This window comes from Nansenia antarctica (genome assembly GCF_963989245.1).
Source record: "Nansenia antarctica genome assembly, chromosome: 6".
Lineage (NCBI taxonomy): Eukaryota > Metazoa > Chordata > Actinopteri > Argentiniformes > Microstomatidae > Nansenia > Nansenia antarctica.
The window spans coordinates 31,514,879-31,529,660 of NC_137676.1; the positions used below are offsets into that span (position 1 = coordinate 31,514,879).

At 44.8% G+C, this 14,782-nt stretch overlaps 1 protein-coding gene across 2 annotated transcripts; it reads right to left on the reverse strand.

The window, feature by feature from the left end:
* Nucleotides 1-248: 248 nt before the first annotated feature.
* rer1 (retention in endoplasmic reticulum sorting receptor 1) lies at nucleotides 249-13,496 on the reverse strand. 2 transcript variants are annotated; one of them, XM_080533879.1, is made up of 8 exons: nucleotides 13,436-13,496; nucleotides 12,028-12,113; nucleotides 11,575-11,679; nucleotides 10,996-11,095; nucleotides 10,348-10,426; nucleotides 2,545-2,680; nucleotides 2,291-2,345; nucleotides 249-798 (listed from the first exon to the last, which is right to left on the reverse strand). In XM_080533879.1, the coding sequence occupies exons 2-8, from the start codon at nucleotides 12,106-12,108 to the stop codon at nucleotides 788-790; spliced, it is 567 nt and encodes a 188-aa protein (XP_080390005.1). In that variant the 5' UTR covers nucleotides 12,109-12,113; nucleotides 13,436-13,496; the 3' UTR covers nucleotides 249-787. The 2 variants fall into 2 exon arrangements, with proteins under 2 accessions (XP_080390005.1, XP_080390004.1); XM_080533878.1 differs by having other exon boundaries at nucleotides 249-2,345.
* Between the last annotated feature and the right edge of the window lie 1,286 nt (nucleotides 13,497-14,782).

The window sequence follows — 14,782 nt, forward strand, 5'->3', positions numbered from 1 at the left end:
ACTATCCAGGGGGTTTAAACGTTGCATGTCAAGCTCCTTCCTTTTGCAAATGGGGAAAGCAAAAAAAGAATTTGCTTTCCGAACACGTCACTGCATAAATGCACAATATATAAAACATAGCAATGTCTTAAGTCAACACATCTGCCAGCAATGTTGTGGTTATCTTCATTATCAAGATTAAAGTTAATTAATCAAAAGACAAAAGTTTCCAAAACATGAAGCATAAACACCCACTCCTTGTTCGAAGGGACACAGTCTCTTTAATAGCATTTGGAGTGAAAAAATTACACTTAAAGTTATTAAAATCAAATTTTTGTTTATAACTGCAGCACAAGAAAACCCAAGAACATGCAATCTCTTTCATGAGAAACATTTTATAAATCTAGAATCCAATTTACCAGTTTTGTTTTAATTCATTTCAAATAACAGATGGTGGATTTAACACTTGGAAACAGTATTATGCTTTAAAAAAAAAAAAAAAAAAAAAAAAACATGTTCAAAATAATCTCCAAACAATTTTCTCTTTTAAAATATATATAAATCCTCAAGACAACCCTTTGAAACTTGATGTACTCTTACAGGAAAAATGTTTTGATCCTTCACTACAGTGCCGATCAAGGTTTTCCAAAAATGTCTCTGGTTACCAAAAATACTACCGCACACCCTTATCATAAGATCCCTGGCATACTACAAAAATGCCAAAAATTCGAGGGGTGGGAGAAAAAAAAAACGTGTTCACAACCCCCTTCATCCATTTGTTACATTAAAAGTCTCAATCTCATGTTTCTTATGTGTCCTCTGCAAAAGAAGAGAGAGAGAGAGAACAATATTGTTGTTTGGAATGGTTAGAGTAGACTATTACCACAGACTTAATAAACACAGAATGTCATTGTGTAGTATAGGCTACTAAATTTACATGGAATGGACCCCAGCTTTTAAATACAGTTGGTTAAACTGCTCCTTCAAAGCATAAGGTATTTTGGTGGAACATGCAATTACTTAATCATTACATAAAGAGAATAGCATATTGGGGTTTTAACTTTTGAAGGCGAGAATACTCATAGTTTACTACAATGTGTATTTCCAAGGAATATTACCCAAAGAATGTCAGATTCACATGGGGCATAATGCAAAAGCTGAGCTATAACTGGCTTGCACATGGTTGTATGTGCAATAAATCATCTTCAGAGTTTGAGGAATGGTGAATGACACAGTATTAATATATTATTGTTGAACTGTACATTAAAAAATATATTTAACATAAAGGCAAAGCAGAGGGATTAACAAAAAAGGACGTTCTATGGATGTTCTGAGAGCTAGGCCTCAACAGGGACTCAAACAATCAGTGACGCTAAACCTAAACTATGCATTCTTCAACTGCACTGTACATAATGTAGTAAAAAAACATGACACGAAACCCTTTCAAGACTGCCAACTCTGTTCTGGCCATGCAATCATTTGCACTATTAGCAAATATATCTAGCCAACAGCCAAAACAAGAAGTCCTTCCTATGCCATCCAAGGGATGGTTTGACAATAAATTGGCAAATTCATGTTAAATGAATGGTTCTGACCATGGGGGATGAGTGCATATTCAAGTGAAGTGTAACTGATCACTGAGGGTAATTTTAGAGGGACCTTCTCAAGCCAGTGCCACAGTACACTTGATCACAAGAGAAAAATCATTAATTAACTTAAAAATGTTCATACAAATGTAATTCAATTTAAATGTTACATCTAATTGGGTTATTCCATTCTCAACCTAAAGACTTCTTATTAATCTTACTTATCTCATGTTATAAACGCATAGGAACCATGTCTTAATCAAAAGTTGGCAGATTTATTTTTGCTTAATGACAGGGATTGAGCAGTATGATGGGGTTTGACGTTAAGAATCCACAAATGTGTTTTTACTGAAATCTGTTGTGTGCCATCCCTCCAGGTGAGTTTATACTTACCCCAAAGGGTTACAAGGCAGAAGGTAGCACTGCCTCTCCTCCTCTAAACAAATACAACTGATTCCAACCAGAGGGTTGCTCCCAAACTCAAATCCCTACACCCTTACCAAAGGCAACGTTATCCCACTAAAACCAATCTTCGGCACTACCATCCAACACTGTCACCATGGATCAAAGCTCTTTTCCATTTCCACTTTTTTAACCCTCACAAACAATTACTAACCCCTGTTGTCCGCCATTTAAACTTTTTCAATAACTTTAATTCTGAATGCGGGGGAGGGGAGGGGGTGGTGATTTTTAACTAGCAAAAGGTTTCCCTGTTTCTTCCTTGCCTCTGTAAGTCCTCTTCCCATGTGTGAAGGGCAGGTATCTGTACTTGACCATATGCTGGGGACATAGGAGTAAAAACAAAAGGTTAGCCACATTTCATTCACAGAAAGATTAAGGTGTTTCCATTGAAGCAAAACAAATCTACTAGGAAACAAAGATGTGGATAGCAGAGCAATTTCTCTGGGTATTATTTTCTATGATAAGCCACTGACTAAATGTCAGGCCTACATAGTTATGCTGACAACAGTTACCATACCTTTATCTGCCTCTTCATGGTGATGCAGAAGAGCATGATGAAGTACATTACAAGTATGGGCCAGAACACTGGCACGTTGAAGGCTTCAAAGAATGTGCAAATCATGGCGATGACGATGCCTTTTGTTGCCGAATGCCTGCAGAGACGAGACAGAAACGCTGTCAGAAACACCTCACCAAACACCATGGACAACCTTTTGGGGCGGTTTCCCAGACACCGTTTGAGCCTTTGAAAAGTCATATCTTTAAAGGATACATAGCTTTGACCAAAATCTGACCAACAGCTCTGCCATGTCAAATAAATGTCTCTCCTTACTGTTAGCAGTGCATCTGTGTCAAGTGCCTTTTTTTGACCAACAATAGACCTATCGCTAAGCCACGCACCCTTTGAAGAATCGGACAAACAAACAATGCTCGCTCAAATTCTTCACTGATTTGATTTTGATTTTGATTTGGAATTTACATAGGATCATTTACGCATCATGACACTAAGTACCGGTAATGTCCAGAGGATAGCACTTGAAAGCATTATTTAAAACGCTTATTTCCAAAGTGGTCCCCGATGGAAACATAAAATGAAATAAAACAAAACATCACACAGCATAAAACAGCATAAAAACATAAAATGAGATAAAACAAAACATCAACATCACTGACAGTGACTGACTGATTGACCGTGACTGAATGACATTCAATGACTTACAATGGCGTTGTTGTTGAGTTCTGAGAATTTCTGAAGTAAGTAATAGACATGTTTTTTAAAGATGACAAGAATATTTAGTCTAGAAGCTTTTCACCATCAGATATTAGCGAGTTGTTTGTCCGAGTTTTTTGCCTGTTGTGACTTTTGCTGTGATATGATTGGACAATTTCTATTTTGGGGCGTGGCTTAGCGATAGGTCTATTGCGTCACCTGGTTCAACGGCTTACATTTTTTGCACATATCTAGGTAACATGTTAAAGGTGATAGTTATGACTTGCTGTACTACAGTATATTCTCAACGTGCTTTAACCGGTGGCGCTTTCATTGCTAAGCAACACGATGTAAACATTGGTGTATTAAAAGGCTTTACAGGAAAATCGATCGAAGCAGCTTTAATATCATTCAAACATAGAGCAAGACGCTGCTGTATAGGTAACACATGGGAATCCATAGGAGCACACCCCTCCTTTTGCCTCTTGCAAAGTACTGCCATTGACACTCAGCTAAAACAGCTCAAACCTCTCCTCATCTTTTCCTTCAACCTGACCCTCATGTTGTTTTGTACACATAGGTTTATGGAAGTTAGCGGTAGCAAAGTCGAGGGGGGGACGATCGCTAAATGGACAGCGATGGGGCAGTAGGGCTGTAGGGCAGTAGGGTTGTAGGGCAGTAGGGCTGTAGGGTTGTAGGGCAGTAGGGCTGTAGGGCAGTAGGGTTGTAGGGCAGTAGGGTTGTAGGGCAGTAGGGTTGTAGGGCTGTAGGGCAGTAGGGTTGTAGGGCAGTAGGGCTGTAGGGCAGTAGGGCTGTAGGGTTGTAGGGTTGTAGGGCAGTAGGGCTGTAGGGCAGTAGGGTTGTAGGGCTGTAGGGTTGTAGGGCAGTAGGGCAGTAGGGCAGTAGGGTTGTAGGGCTGTAGGGTTGTAGGGCTGTAGGGTTGTAGGGCAGTAGGGTTGTAGGGCAGTAGGGTTGTAGGGCAGTAGGGCTGTAGGGCAGTAGGGCTGTAGGGCAGTAGGGTTGTAGGGCTGTAGGGCAGTAGGGCTGTAGGGCAGTAGGGTTGTAGGGCAGTAGGGCTGTAGGGCAGTAGGGTTGTAGGGCAGTAGGGTTGTAGGGCTGTAGGGTTGTAGGGCTGTAGGGCTGTAGGGCAGTAGGGTTGTAGGGCAGTAGGGTTGTAGGGCTGTAGGGTTGTAGGGTTGTAGGGCAGTAGGGTTGTAGGGCAGTAGGGCTGTAGGGCAGTAGGGCAGTAGGGCAGTAGGGCAGTAGGGTTGTAGGGCAGTAGGGCTGTAGGGCAGTAGGGTTGTAGGGCAGTAGGGTTGTAGGGCTGTAGGGCAGTAGGGTTGTAGGGTTGTAGGGCTGTAGGGCAGTAGGGCTGTAGGGCAGTAGGGTTGTAGGGCAGTAGGGCTGTAGGGCAGTAGGGCAGTAGGGTTGTAGGGCAGTAGGGTTGTAGGGTTGTAGGGTTGTAGGGTTGTAGGGTTGTAGGGCAGTAGGGCAGTAGGGCAGTAGGGCAGTAGGGTTGTAGGGCTGTAGGGCTGTAGGGCAGTAGGGCAGTAGGGTTGTAGGGCAGTAGGGTTGTAGGGCTGTAGGGCAGTAGGGCAGTAGGGTTGTAGGGCAGTAGGGCTGTAGGGCAGTAGGGTTGTAGGGCTGTAGGGCAGCAGGGCAGTAGGGTTGTAGGGCAGTAGGGCAGTAGGGTTGTAGGGCTGTAGGGCAGTAGGGCAGTAGGGTTGTAGGGCAGTAGGGCAGCAGGGTTGTAGGGCTGTAGGGCAGTAGGGCTGTAGGGCTGTAGGGCAGTAGGGCTGTAGGGTTGTAGGGCTGTAGGGCAGCAGGGTTGTAGGGCAGCAGGGCTGTAGGGCAGTAGGGTTGCAGGGCTGTAGGGCTGTAGGGCAGCAGGGCTGTAGGGCTGTAGGGCAGTAGGGCTGTAGGGCAGCAGGGTTGTAGGGCAGTAGGGCAGTAGGGCAGTAGGGTTGTAGGGCAGTAGGGCAGTAGGGTTATAGGGCAGTAGGGTTGTAGGGCTGTAGGGTTGTAGGGCAGTAGGGCAGTAGGGTTGTAGGGCAGTAGGGCTGTAGGGCAGTAGGGTTGTAGGGCAGTAGGGTTGTAGGGCTGTAGGGCAGTAGGGCTGTAGGGTTGTAGGGAAGTAGGGCTGTAGGGCAGTAGGGCTGTAGGGTTGTAGGGCAGTAGGGTTGTAGGGCAGTAGGGTTGTAGGGCAGTAGGGTTGTAGGGCAGTAGGGTTGTAGGGCAGTAGGGTTGTAGGGCAGTAGGGTTGTAGGGCAGTAGGGTTGTAGGGTTGTAGGGCAGTAGGGCTGTAGGGCAGTAGGGTTGTAGGGCAGTAGGGCAGTAGGGTTGTAGGGCAGTAGGGTTGTAGGGCAGTAGGGTTGTAGGGTTGTAGGGTTGTAGGGTTGTAGGGCAGTAGGGTTGTAGGGCAGTAGGGCAGTAGGGCTGTAGGGCAGTAGGGCAGTAGGGTTGTAGGGCAGTAGGGCTGTAGGGCAGTAGGGCTGTAGGGCTGTAGGGCAGTAGGGTTGTAGGGCAGTAGGGTTGTAGGGCTGTAGGGTTGTAGGGCAGTAGGGTTGTAGGGCAGTAGGGTTGTAGGGCTGTAGGGCAGTAGGGCAGTAGGGTTGTAGGGCAGTAGGGCTGTAGGGCAGTAGGGTTGTAGGGCAGTAGGGCAGTAGGGCAGTAGGGTTGTAGGGCAGTAGGGCTGTAGGGCAGTAGGGTTGTAGGGCAGTAGGGCTGTAGGGCAGTAGGGTTGTAGGGCAGTAGGGTTGTAGGGCAGTAGGGCTGTAGGGCAGCAGGGTTGTAGGGTTGTAGGGCAGTAGGGTTGTAGGGCTGTAGGGTTGTAGGGCAGTAGGGTTGTAGGGCAGTAGGGTTGTAGGGCTGTAGGGCAGTAGGGCTGTAGGGCAGTAGGGCAGTAGGGTTGTAGGGTTGTAGGGTTGTAGGGCAGTAGGGCTGTAGGGCAGTAGGGCTGTAGGGCAGTAGGGTTGTAGGGCTGTAGGGTTGTAGGGCTGTAGGGTTGTAGGGCAGTAGGGTTGTAGGGTTGTAGGGTTGTAGGGCAGTAGGGTTGTAGGGTTGTAGGGTTGTAGGGTTGTAGGGTTGTAGGGCAGTAGGGCTGTAGGGCAGTAGGGCTGTAGGGCAGTAGGGCTGTAGGGCAGTAGGGTTGTAGGGCTGTAGGGTTGTAGGGCTGTAGGGTTGTAGGGCTGTAGGGCAGTAGGGCAGTAGGGCAGTAGGGCAGCAGGGTTGTAGGGCAGTAGGGTTGTAGGGCAGTAGGGCTGTAGGGCTGTAGGGCAGCAGGGTTGTAGGGCAGTAGGGTTGTAGGGCAGTAGGGTTGTAGGGCAGTAGGGCTGTAGGGCTACCAACTGACCCTCATGTTGTTTTGTACACATATGTTTATGGAAGTTAGCGGTAGCAAAGTCGACGGGGGGACGATCGCTAAATGGACAGCGATGGGGCAGTAGGGTTATAGGGCAGTAGGGCTGTAGGGCAGTAGGGTTGTAGGGCAGTAGGGCTGTAGGGCAGCAGGGTTGTAGGGCAGTAGGGTTGTAGGGCAGCAGGGTTGTAGGGTTGTAGGGCAGCAGGGTTGTAGGGCAGTAGGGTTGTAGGGCAGTAGGGTTGTAGGGTTGTAGGGCAGTAGGGCTGTAGGGTTGTAGGGCAGTAGGGTTGTAGGGCAGTAGGGTTGTAGGGCAGTAGGGTTGTAGGGCAGTAGGGTTGTAGGGCTGTAGGGTTGTAGGGCAGTAGGGTTGTAGGGCAGTAGGGTTGTAGGGCAGTAGGGTTGTAGGGCAGTAGGGTTGTAGGGCTGTAGGTCTGTAGGGCTGTAGGGTTGTAGGGCAGTAGGGTTGTAGGGCAGTAGGGTTGTAGGGCAGTAGGGTTGTAGGGCAGCAGGGTTGTAGGGTTGTAGGGCAGTAGGGTTGTAGGGCAGTAGGGTTGTAGGGCAGTAGGGTTGTAGGGTTGTAGGGCAGTAGGGCAGTAGGGCAGTAGGGTTGTAGGGTTGTAGGGCAGTAGGGCAGTAGGGCTATATGGTTGTAGGGCTGTAGGGCTACCAACTGACCCTCATGTTGTTTTGTACACATATGTTTATGGAAGTTAGCGGTAGCAAAGTCGACGGGGGGACGATCGCATAATGGACAGCGATGGGGCAGTAGGGTTATAGGGCAGTAGGGTTGTAGGGCTGTAGGGTTGTAGGGTTGTAGGGCTGGGGCGACTCATTGACGTAATCGATTACGGAAATACGCCAATTTGCATAACGTGCAAAGCATGGGTTCAGAGAGAAGAAGCCACAGCTAAAAAAAAACTGGCCAACGATCACCTAAAGTGTGGGAGTACAACAATGTGGTGTTCTGAGAGCTCTGCAAATTGGAAATGGCTCATCACAGCAGTACAACTGCTATGAACCAACACTTGAAGCAAAAGCATCCCGGATTGCTTTGTCAAGACAGCACACTGGTTGGTTTTATGGCGCTGTTCGACTACCAGTACTTGACCAAGGGGAGAGCTCTGAATCGAGTCTGACAATTTTCTTCAAACCAATCACTGTAACATTCATCTACGTGTAACAACACAGGTAATAATCATGTTTATATATGGGATGAATTAACGTGAATTTTAAAACACGAACATGTCAACGTCACTGAAGTTAGCAACATGACAGCGTAAAATTGGTGACCGCCTGAGAAATGATAGTGATGTTATCGTTGGTGTCCGCCATGTTTACAGTTAGTTTGTAAAGACTTTTAACTGACCATTCGTAACTGATTTCATTTCGCTGGTGGCCACCAATTTTACATTATCGTGTTAACATTAACAATGAAGTTAGCTAGCTTTCTGTTGCTAACTTTAGTGATGTTGACAGTAGATACTTGTTACAGTGATAATGTTACAGTGATGGGTTTGAAGAAAAAAAAAGGTCTGCAAGAAGACTCGATTCCTTGGAGAGATTACTCTTTAGATAAGTCTGTAGCTCCCCTTACCGCAAGTCGGAACAGAGCCACAAAACCAACCAGTGGCCAGAAATATACTGATAAGGACTGCCATTTGATTTGATTTGTTTATTGAAATAATGCTCTCTAGAGTACCGATCAAGCCGCAACTATAACATTTTGCAACTTGCTCCGACATTTTGGGATTGAAATGTTCAGACAGTCGAACGACTGTCAGCCTATGCGCAAGACATGCCGGCCTTGATAAGAGAATCGCTAACCTCGGATGATAGCCATACCGACGCATCGAGAAATGTGTTACCGGGTCTAAACTGGAACTGGTTCTCGATTCCCATCCCTAACTACCACAATGGCACAGTGTCTGTCACAAAAATAGTCAATATTTATTTTAACCAATTCAATATTCAGGAGTTCACATCTGTTGCGTTCCCGACTCCTCTTTGTCAGTGCTATGTGATGTCGCTAGAGGCCCCTCCTCCAGCCTCGCTATGGACAGGGGTGCAAACAGGTGATGGACCAAAAAGGTGAAATTCTTTTTGCATGAAAATTAAGAAAATGGGGGGAGGGCTAGCACTAAGAGTGGTCTAACAATGACAACACCTGCATAATTGTTTTACTTTAACATAATATTTACTTTGAGAACGGTTTGCTTACATTACTGTTCTCCACGCTGTCTGGAATTGTACCTAGCTGCCTGAAGCTAAAACCGCCACAGCAGAAGCAGAGCTTAGCAGACAGGAAGATGTTTAGCTCGCGCCCACTACCACTGTCTTCCTCCACATGTGTGAGCTAGTTTGAGGTAAAAACGACGAATTTCGCCAAAAGGTGACAAGTTTGCACCCCTGTATGGAGATGCAGTGGGACTGTTCACTGTGCTCCGAAACAACTGGGTTCGCCTGTCACACGATGCGAGCTATCATGGCGTTTTAATTATTAAATGATACCCCAAAACAATGCATCAGACAGTTAATGAAAGTTTAGTTGTGTAAATCCACTATTAATCGTATTTTTTTTAAGGTGGGTGGGATTTTGTGGGGGTGATCACTGCACTCCATCTTTCCCGACATCAGCAGGTCATCCTGGGACAAAGCAACTGAGGGTGAGCCAGACTGAACCTTACGTTCCATTCATGGCACTGCGGACACTCGTACCACGGCTCAAATGAAGACTTTTTGTCTGACATTAAGCAAATCACACAGCTAACTAGCTTGCTGGCTAGCTGTATTACAGCTAATGAGTCTGTCAGCTTGACTTCAGCTAAACCGTTGACTGAGCCGGTGAGTTGACAGTTGGTGTAAGGACAGTTTACCTGTACGGACTCAACTCATCTCCACCTGTAAGGACTCAACTCATCTCCAACTGTAAGGACTCAACTCATCTCCAACTGAAAGGACTCAACTCATCTCCACCTGTAAGGACTCAACTCATCTCCAACTGTAAGGACTCAACTCATCTCCAACTGTAAGGACTCAACTCATCTCCAACTGTAAGGACTCAACTCATCTCCAACTGTAAGGACTCAACTCATCTCCAACTGAAAGGACCAAACTCATCTCCACCTGTAAGGACTCAACTCATCTCCAACTGTAAGGACTCAACTCATCTCCAACTGAAAGGACTCAACTCATCTCCAACTGAAAGGACTCAACTCATCTCCACCTGTAAGGACTCAACTCATCTCCAACTGTAAGGACTCAACTCATCTCCACCTGAACGTTCCATCCATCTCATCATTTAAGGCATGAAAAGTATATATACACATTATGATTTAGCCTTTAGTACAACGTGAAATGGATAGATACAACATGTTGTTGTAGTGAAATCCCAAAACCTAATAAATATCTAATATGCTAAATAGAGGCTGTGAAATGACAGAAACATCCCATCTGGGAAGTGCCAAAGGGTGTTAAAACAGCCTTTATATAGTATGACTTGCTTATCATTTATTCGATAAGCATTCACACAGGCCTTAGAGGGTTTATAATGGCTACGTTTTAACATTGATAAGTTGTTTAAAAGTGGGACCCATAAGAGTGTCAACACAGTCCTTGGACATACCTGAATGTACCTTTGCCACAGGGTTGGGGGATACAAATGGGGAGGCAGGCCTAAATGCACAACCGGTGGCTAGGGAAGGGAACGGAAATCCCCAGGGGGATGGGCAGGGTCACGTCAGGGCTCTCACCAGAATTTGAATTCAGGCAACCTCCTGATGAAAGGGCGGAACTCCTCGTTCTGCTTGGTGGGCAGCGCCGGGCCTTCATCTGGGAGGGGAGTGGAGTGGAGGGGCAGAGAGGTTACAGGGGGTCGGATCAGTGAAAAGGACACTTTTTAAAACAAGACATTCTAATCTTCAAAATAGAATGCAATGGGGGCAATGTGTAATGCGCCATTAGCCATTCGGCAGCCCTGTTTCGAACCCTGGTTTCCAAATAGCAAAAAGTGTCATTTTCTTTCAGAAAGTAACGTACAGAGTGTGTCTCCGACTTTCTGCACCTTTACCATGGAAGGAGTACACTTAAAACCTGTGGTTACTGTCTACTACCCTGGTGTTCTAGTCTCTAAAAGACCACTGTCTCAAAAAGGACACTGCAGGGTTCAAATTTTTACGAACCCTGCACCGTATTCAAGGCGATGGAGCACTTCAGGTACAGTCCACCGTTCTGCCCACTGCACAGTTGGTGTTAACGTGTCGTGAGCGTGCCTTGTTGAGAGGACCATGACACCTGACGACGCTACCTTGCGGTTCTTGTGCAGAGACTTCAACACCTTAAACATTACATAACAACATACAGAAAAAGAAAAAAGTGGGATATTATGAATTCAAACTTGCCTGCATCGTCAAGCAGTGACGGATCCACTTTTGGCGATAGAAAAGCAATGAACAGGTTGAGATGGTAGATTCCCAGAGCGTATGTTACTATATACCAACCCTGGAAAAAATCAGAGCAAACATGATCAACTTTGCGTTCATTTAGTACTATCTATTTACCATAGTATTAAAATTTGAGTACAACACATAATATTCCTTCACAAAATTCTCATAGGTAGGCAATGCTACAGAAGTGGGTTCGGGTTATGCTTTGGGGAAACTATTGTCTAAAACAAATGCTACCAATGTGCTGTGTTGTAATAATATCATATAATAATAATAATATATATATGTTATTTAGCTGACGCTTTTATCCAAAGCAACTTACATTGCAGTGAATGCATACATTTTCTCAGGATATATGGTCCCAGCGGGGAACTAACCCACAACCTAAGCATTGTTAGCTCCACGCTCTACCCACTGAGCCAACTCCTCCGGTGCCCTTTCATTTTTGGATGAATTAGGCCTGTGATTAAAGCACATTGTAGAAGTCTACCTGTGTGCCGCAGAAATATGAGAGAAAGTGGCGGGTGTCTCTACCTGTAATATGTACACTCTGATCATGTAGATGGCGGTGAGGAGAAGTGTGACCGCCCATCGCCCAATAGAAAACGGCGTTGACTTGTCTAGCCATGACTGATAGATCTGGAAAAAACAAACAACAAAAACAAACAAACAGAAGTGACACATGGGACAACCATTACCAGGAGAGCAATATGAATCATGTAAGCCTAGAGATATGCATCTCATTGTAAAGAAGTGTTCATGGAAATGTAGGCCTCATATCTTCTTATCTGTCGGCTCTACGGTGACATCAGGACTGTAGCAGGTCAAAAGGATTGTCTTAATCAAAAAACTGTAAACAGTGCTTGTTTGTTTTCGTTATCTTTCCGTGATGATGAGATAATAATGGACCAAACAAAAGATTTGTTTGCTTTTGTTATCTTTCCAGGACGATGAGAGGACCGAGGAGGCCGTTGCATCGGTCAGTACCTGTCCGAGCCGTGTGAAAAAGCTACCGATTGCGGATGGTTTCCCATGAATCGATTCACCAGCGCTGTCCCCTTCTGACATTCTGTCTGTGGAGGAGAAAAGAAAATAGACAGACATTCCCTCTGTAGCATTCCCCACTTCAAGCAATGTGGTGTTGTTGTTTAGTTTTTTCTACTATGGCTCTCAAAAGAAACAGTGTTTACACAGGCATGACGGAAGCATGCATGATGACTAGTGTTATCATGTCAAGAAGACCTTGAATGGCACTGCCCTGCAAAGCCAGTCTTACTAGTTGCATTTTGCTGCATTCTCCTCATGAGACTTGTTTAAGGAACATAGATATGATCATCCTAACCCTAAATCACTGGTATGAAGTTCACCTTTTCATGGCACATAGCTAGCTAGATATGCCTAACAGTACCACTCATGAGTTACTTTCAGTATCTATTTACAAAAAAAGGAAACATGGACACATTTAGCCCACGATAACTATAGCCATGGAAGCTAGGCCTACATTTGGCCACAGATAGCTAGATGGGAAAGCAACCTTGACATAACTGGCTCTCTTGTAGGATCTTAAATAATAACACAGTTAGACATGATAGTGAAAGGCCTCCATAACGTAGCTAGAATCTTGTAGCCGGTTAGCAGTCACTTCTGGCCGGGAATGTGTCATGGCAACATCGCTACATAGCTAGAGCTACCTATCAAGCTAGCTAATGAATTGCAGTTGCAACATATAAAGAATGCTCAGCTAGCGGCTACTGCCCGGGCACCAAGACAGAATAGCCAGCTACTTATTGTTGGAGGCTGGATGAGCGGTTACGTTAACGGTCAGGTTTATTTAGCAAATAAAATGTAGTAACACGTCAATGTTAGCTGCTGTAGTTGACTTCCCTGTATATGAAGGCAGACTGAAAAATGCTAACGTTAGTTAGCTGTACAAAAAGCTAACTAGCTAATTAATGTTGTACCTTCCACAAGCGACGTTTGTGGGTTGTGTAGTTTTCAAACAACCACCTATCATTAGCATTGACTGTGAAAGAGTGTTGGTTTTACTATACTTCCCACAATGTCCAGTGGGACGCAAACAGTTAACCCCTGTTACAGAAAAATATGACTATGTAGTCCACCTCCTCCATCTTGTCATTCAAAAGAGGAAGCGTTGAACTACAACCACCGGCAGAACCTTCGTGAATTTGACAACTCACTTCCGGAAAAGAGAGAAGCGGAGCTCTTTAGCTAGCTAGCTAGCATATTTATAGTCCTTCCCGTTATCATATTTTGATCGCTTCAATAGAAATATGTATCGGTATTGATCTCCTAAATTCCACCAAAAACAGATAGTAAATAACATGTTTTCCTTCCTGCTGAAAGAAAAGATCTCATATGACAGGCATATCCGTACCTGCTGCGGCCGCTGTGTCACTCGGCTCCAACTCCCTCTCGTGCTAGTGAATGTGAACACGTCAGTACTTCCGCGAGGATTCGTTCGGCAGGCAAGATTAGAAGAGCACCGAACAGACCCAGGCCAGGGCCTCGAAAACCCTGGAAGTCCAGCGCATCAGCCGATCTCTGACTGAAAGATCGCAAAACATAATGAAAACATAATATTTATTTGTTCTTTTTAACAAGTAACATAACACACAAACATTTATGTAAGTGAATATGTCTTGTTCATTATATCCTAATATATTTATTTTGACTATGAAAAAGTATTTGAAGGTTAAGAAATCCTAACAAACAAACATAAGTAAGCCTATTATCGTAATTGAAGCAGCTTTGGCTGAATTCCAGTGATTTCAATCTGTTTGCAGAAGAGGGGCGACACTCTCAATGTAAAACATGTACGATTTGGCCTTTCAGTCTCCTGACCTTCATCAGACATTGACCTGTTTGAAAGGATACATTTAGAATCTGTCTGTGTTCGGAATAGCATACTAGCATACTCATACTAGATATGACGTAGATTTTGAGTATGTAGTGCGTTCACACTGTACAGTATGCGAGATTTGAGTATGCGAGAAATTTAGTAGGCGAGCAATTACTTCCGGGAAAATTGAAGTCAGTTACGATGGACACTTCTCCACTTTTGGCGTACTGCTTCCCCAAAATGCATTTCGCGTCCAGGGTTGCAGGGCTGCGTCCAGGGTTGCCAGATGGGGCGGGTTACCGCCTAATGGACTACTTGATTTTGAGGTTATAGAAAGTTTAGGCTGTAAATTGTCAATCCCATCTGGCAACCCTGTGCGCTTTCAGCCTCGTCAAACTGCGTCATACAAACTCGTCATACAGCTTTTGTTTACATTGTCCGATAGCCTGGAGACCGAAAGCTAGCAATAAACATAGTTTTTTGCACATATTTGAGTGTGCAGATGCTGCTTTTTTGCACTCTATTTGATACTCTTCAGTTGCAGCACCCCAGCTAAGTCTGATCACGGATGAGCGGTGGTATTTTCACTATACTGAATTAACATGATGAAATGCATTCTTAGACATGACTACATCGTCATGATTACAAATATGCCACTTGAAATGCATGGAATCCAAGTTTATTTGTGTCTTACACACATGTTCACCTAGTATTTGACTGCTTGTAACCCAATCACGAATGATCCCAGTATTGTAGCTACAGATGGACAGGTTGGGTTGTTATTGTGCTTGCTGCAGCCCACGATATGTTATTGCTCATATATATTTATTTTAATCATGTTATTTTACCAACTGTTAAGACAACAATATAGTAAGCTAGTTA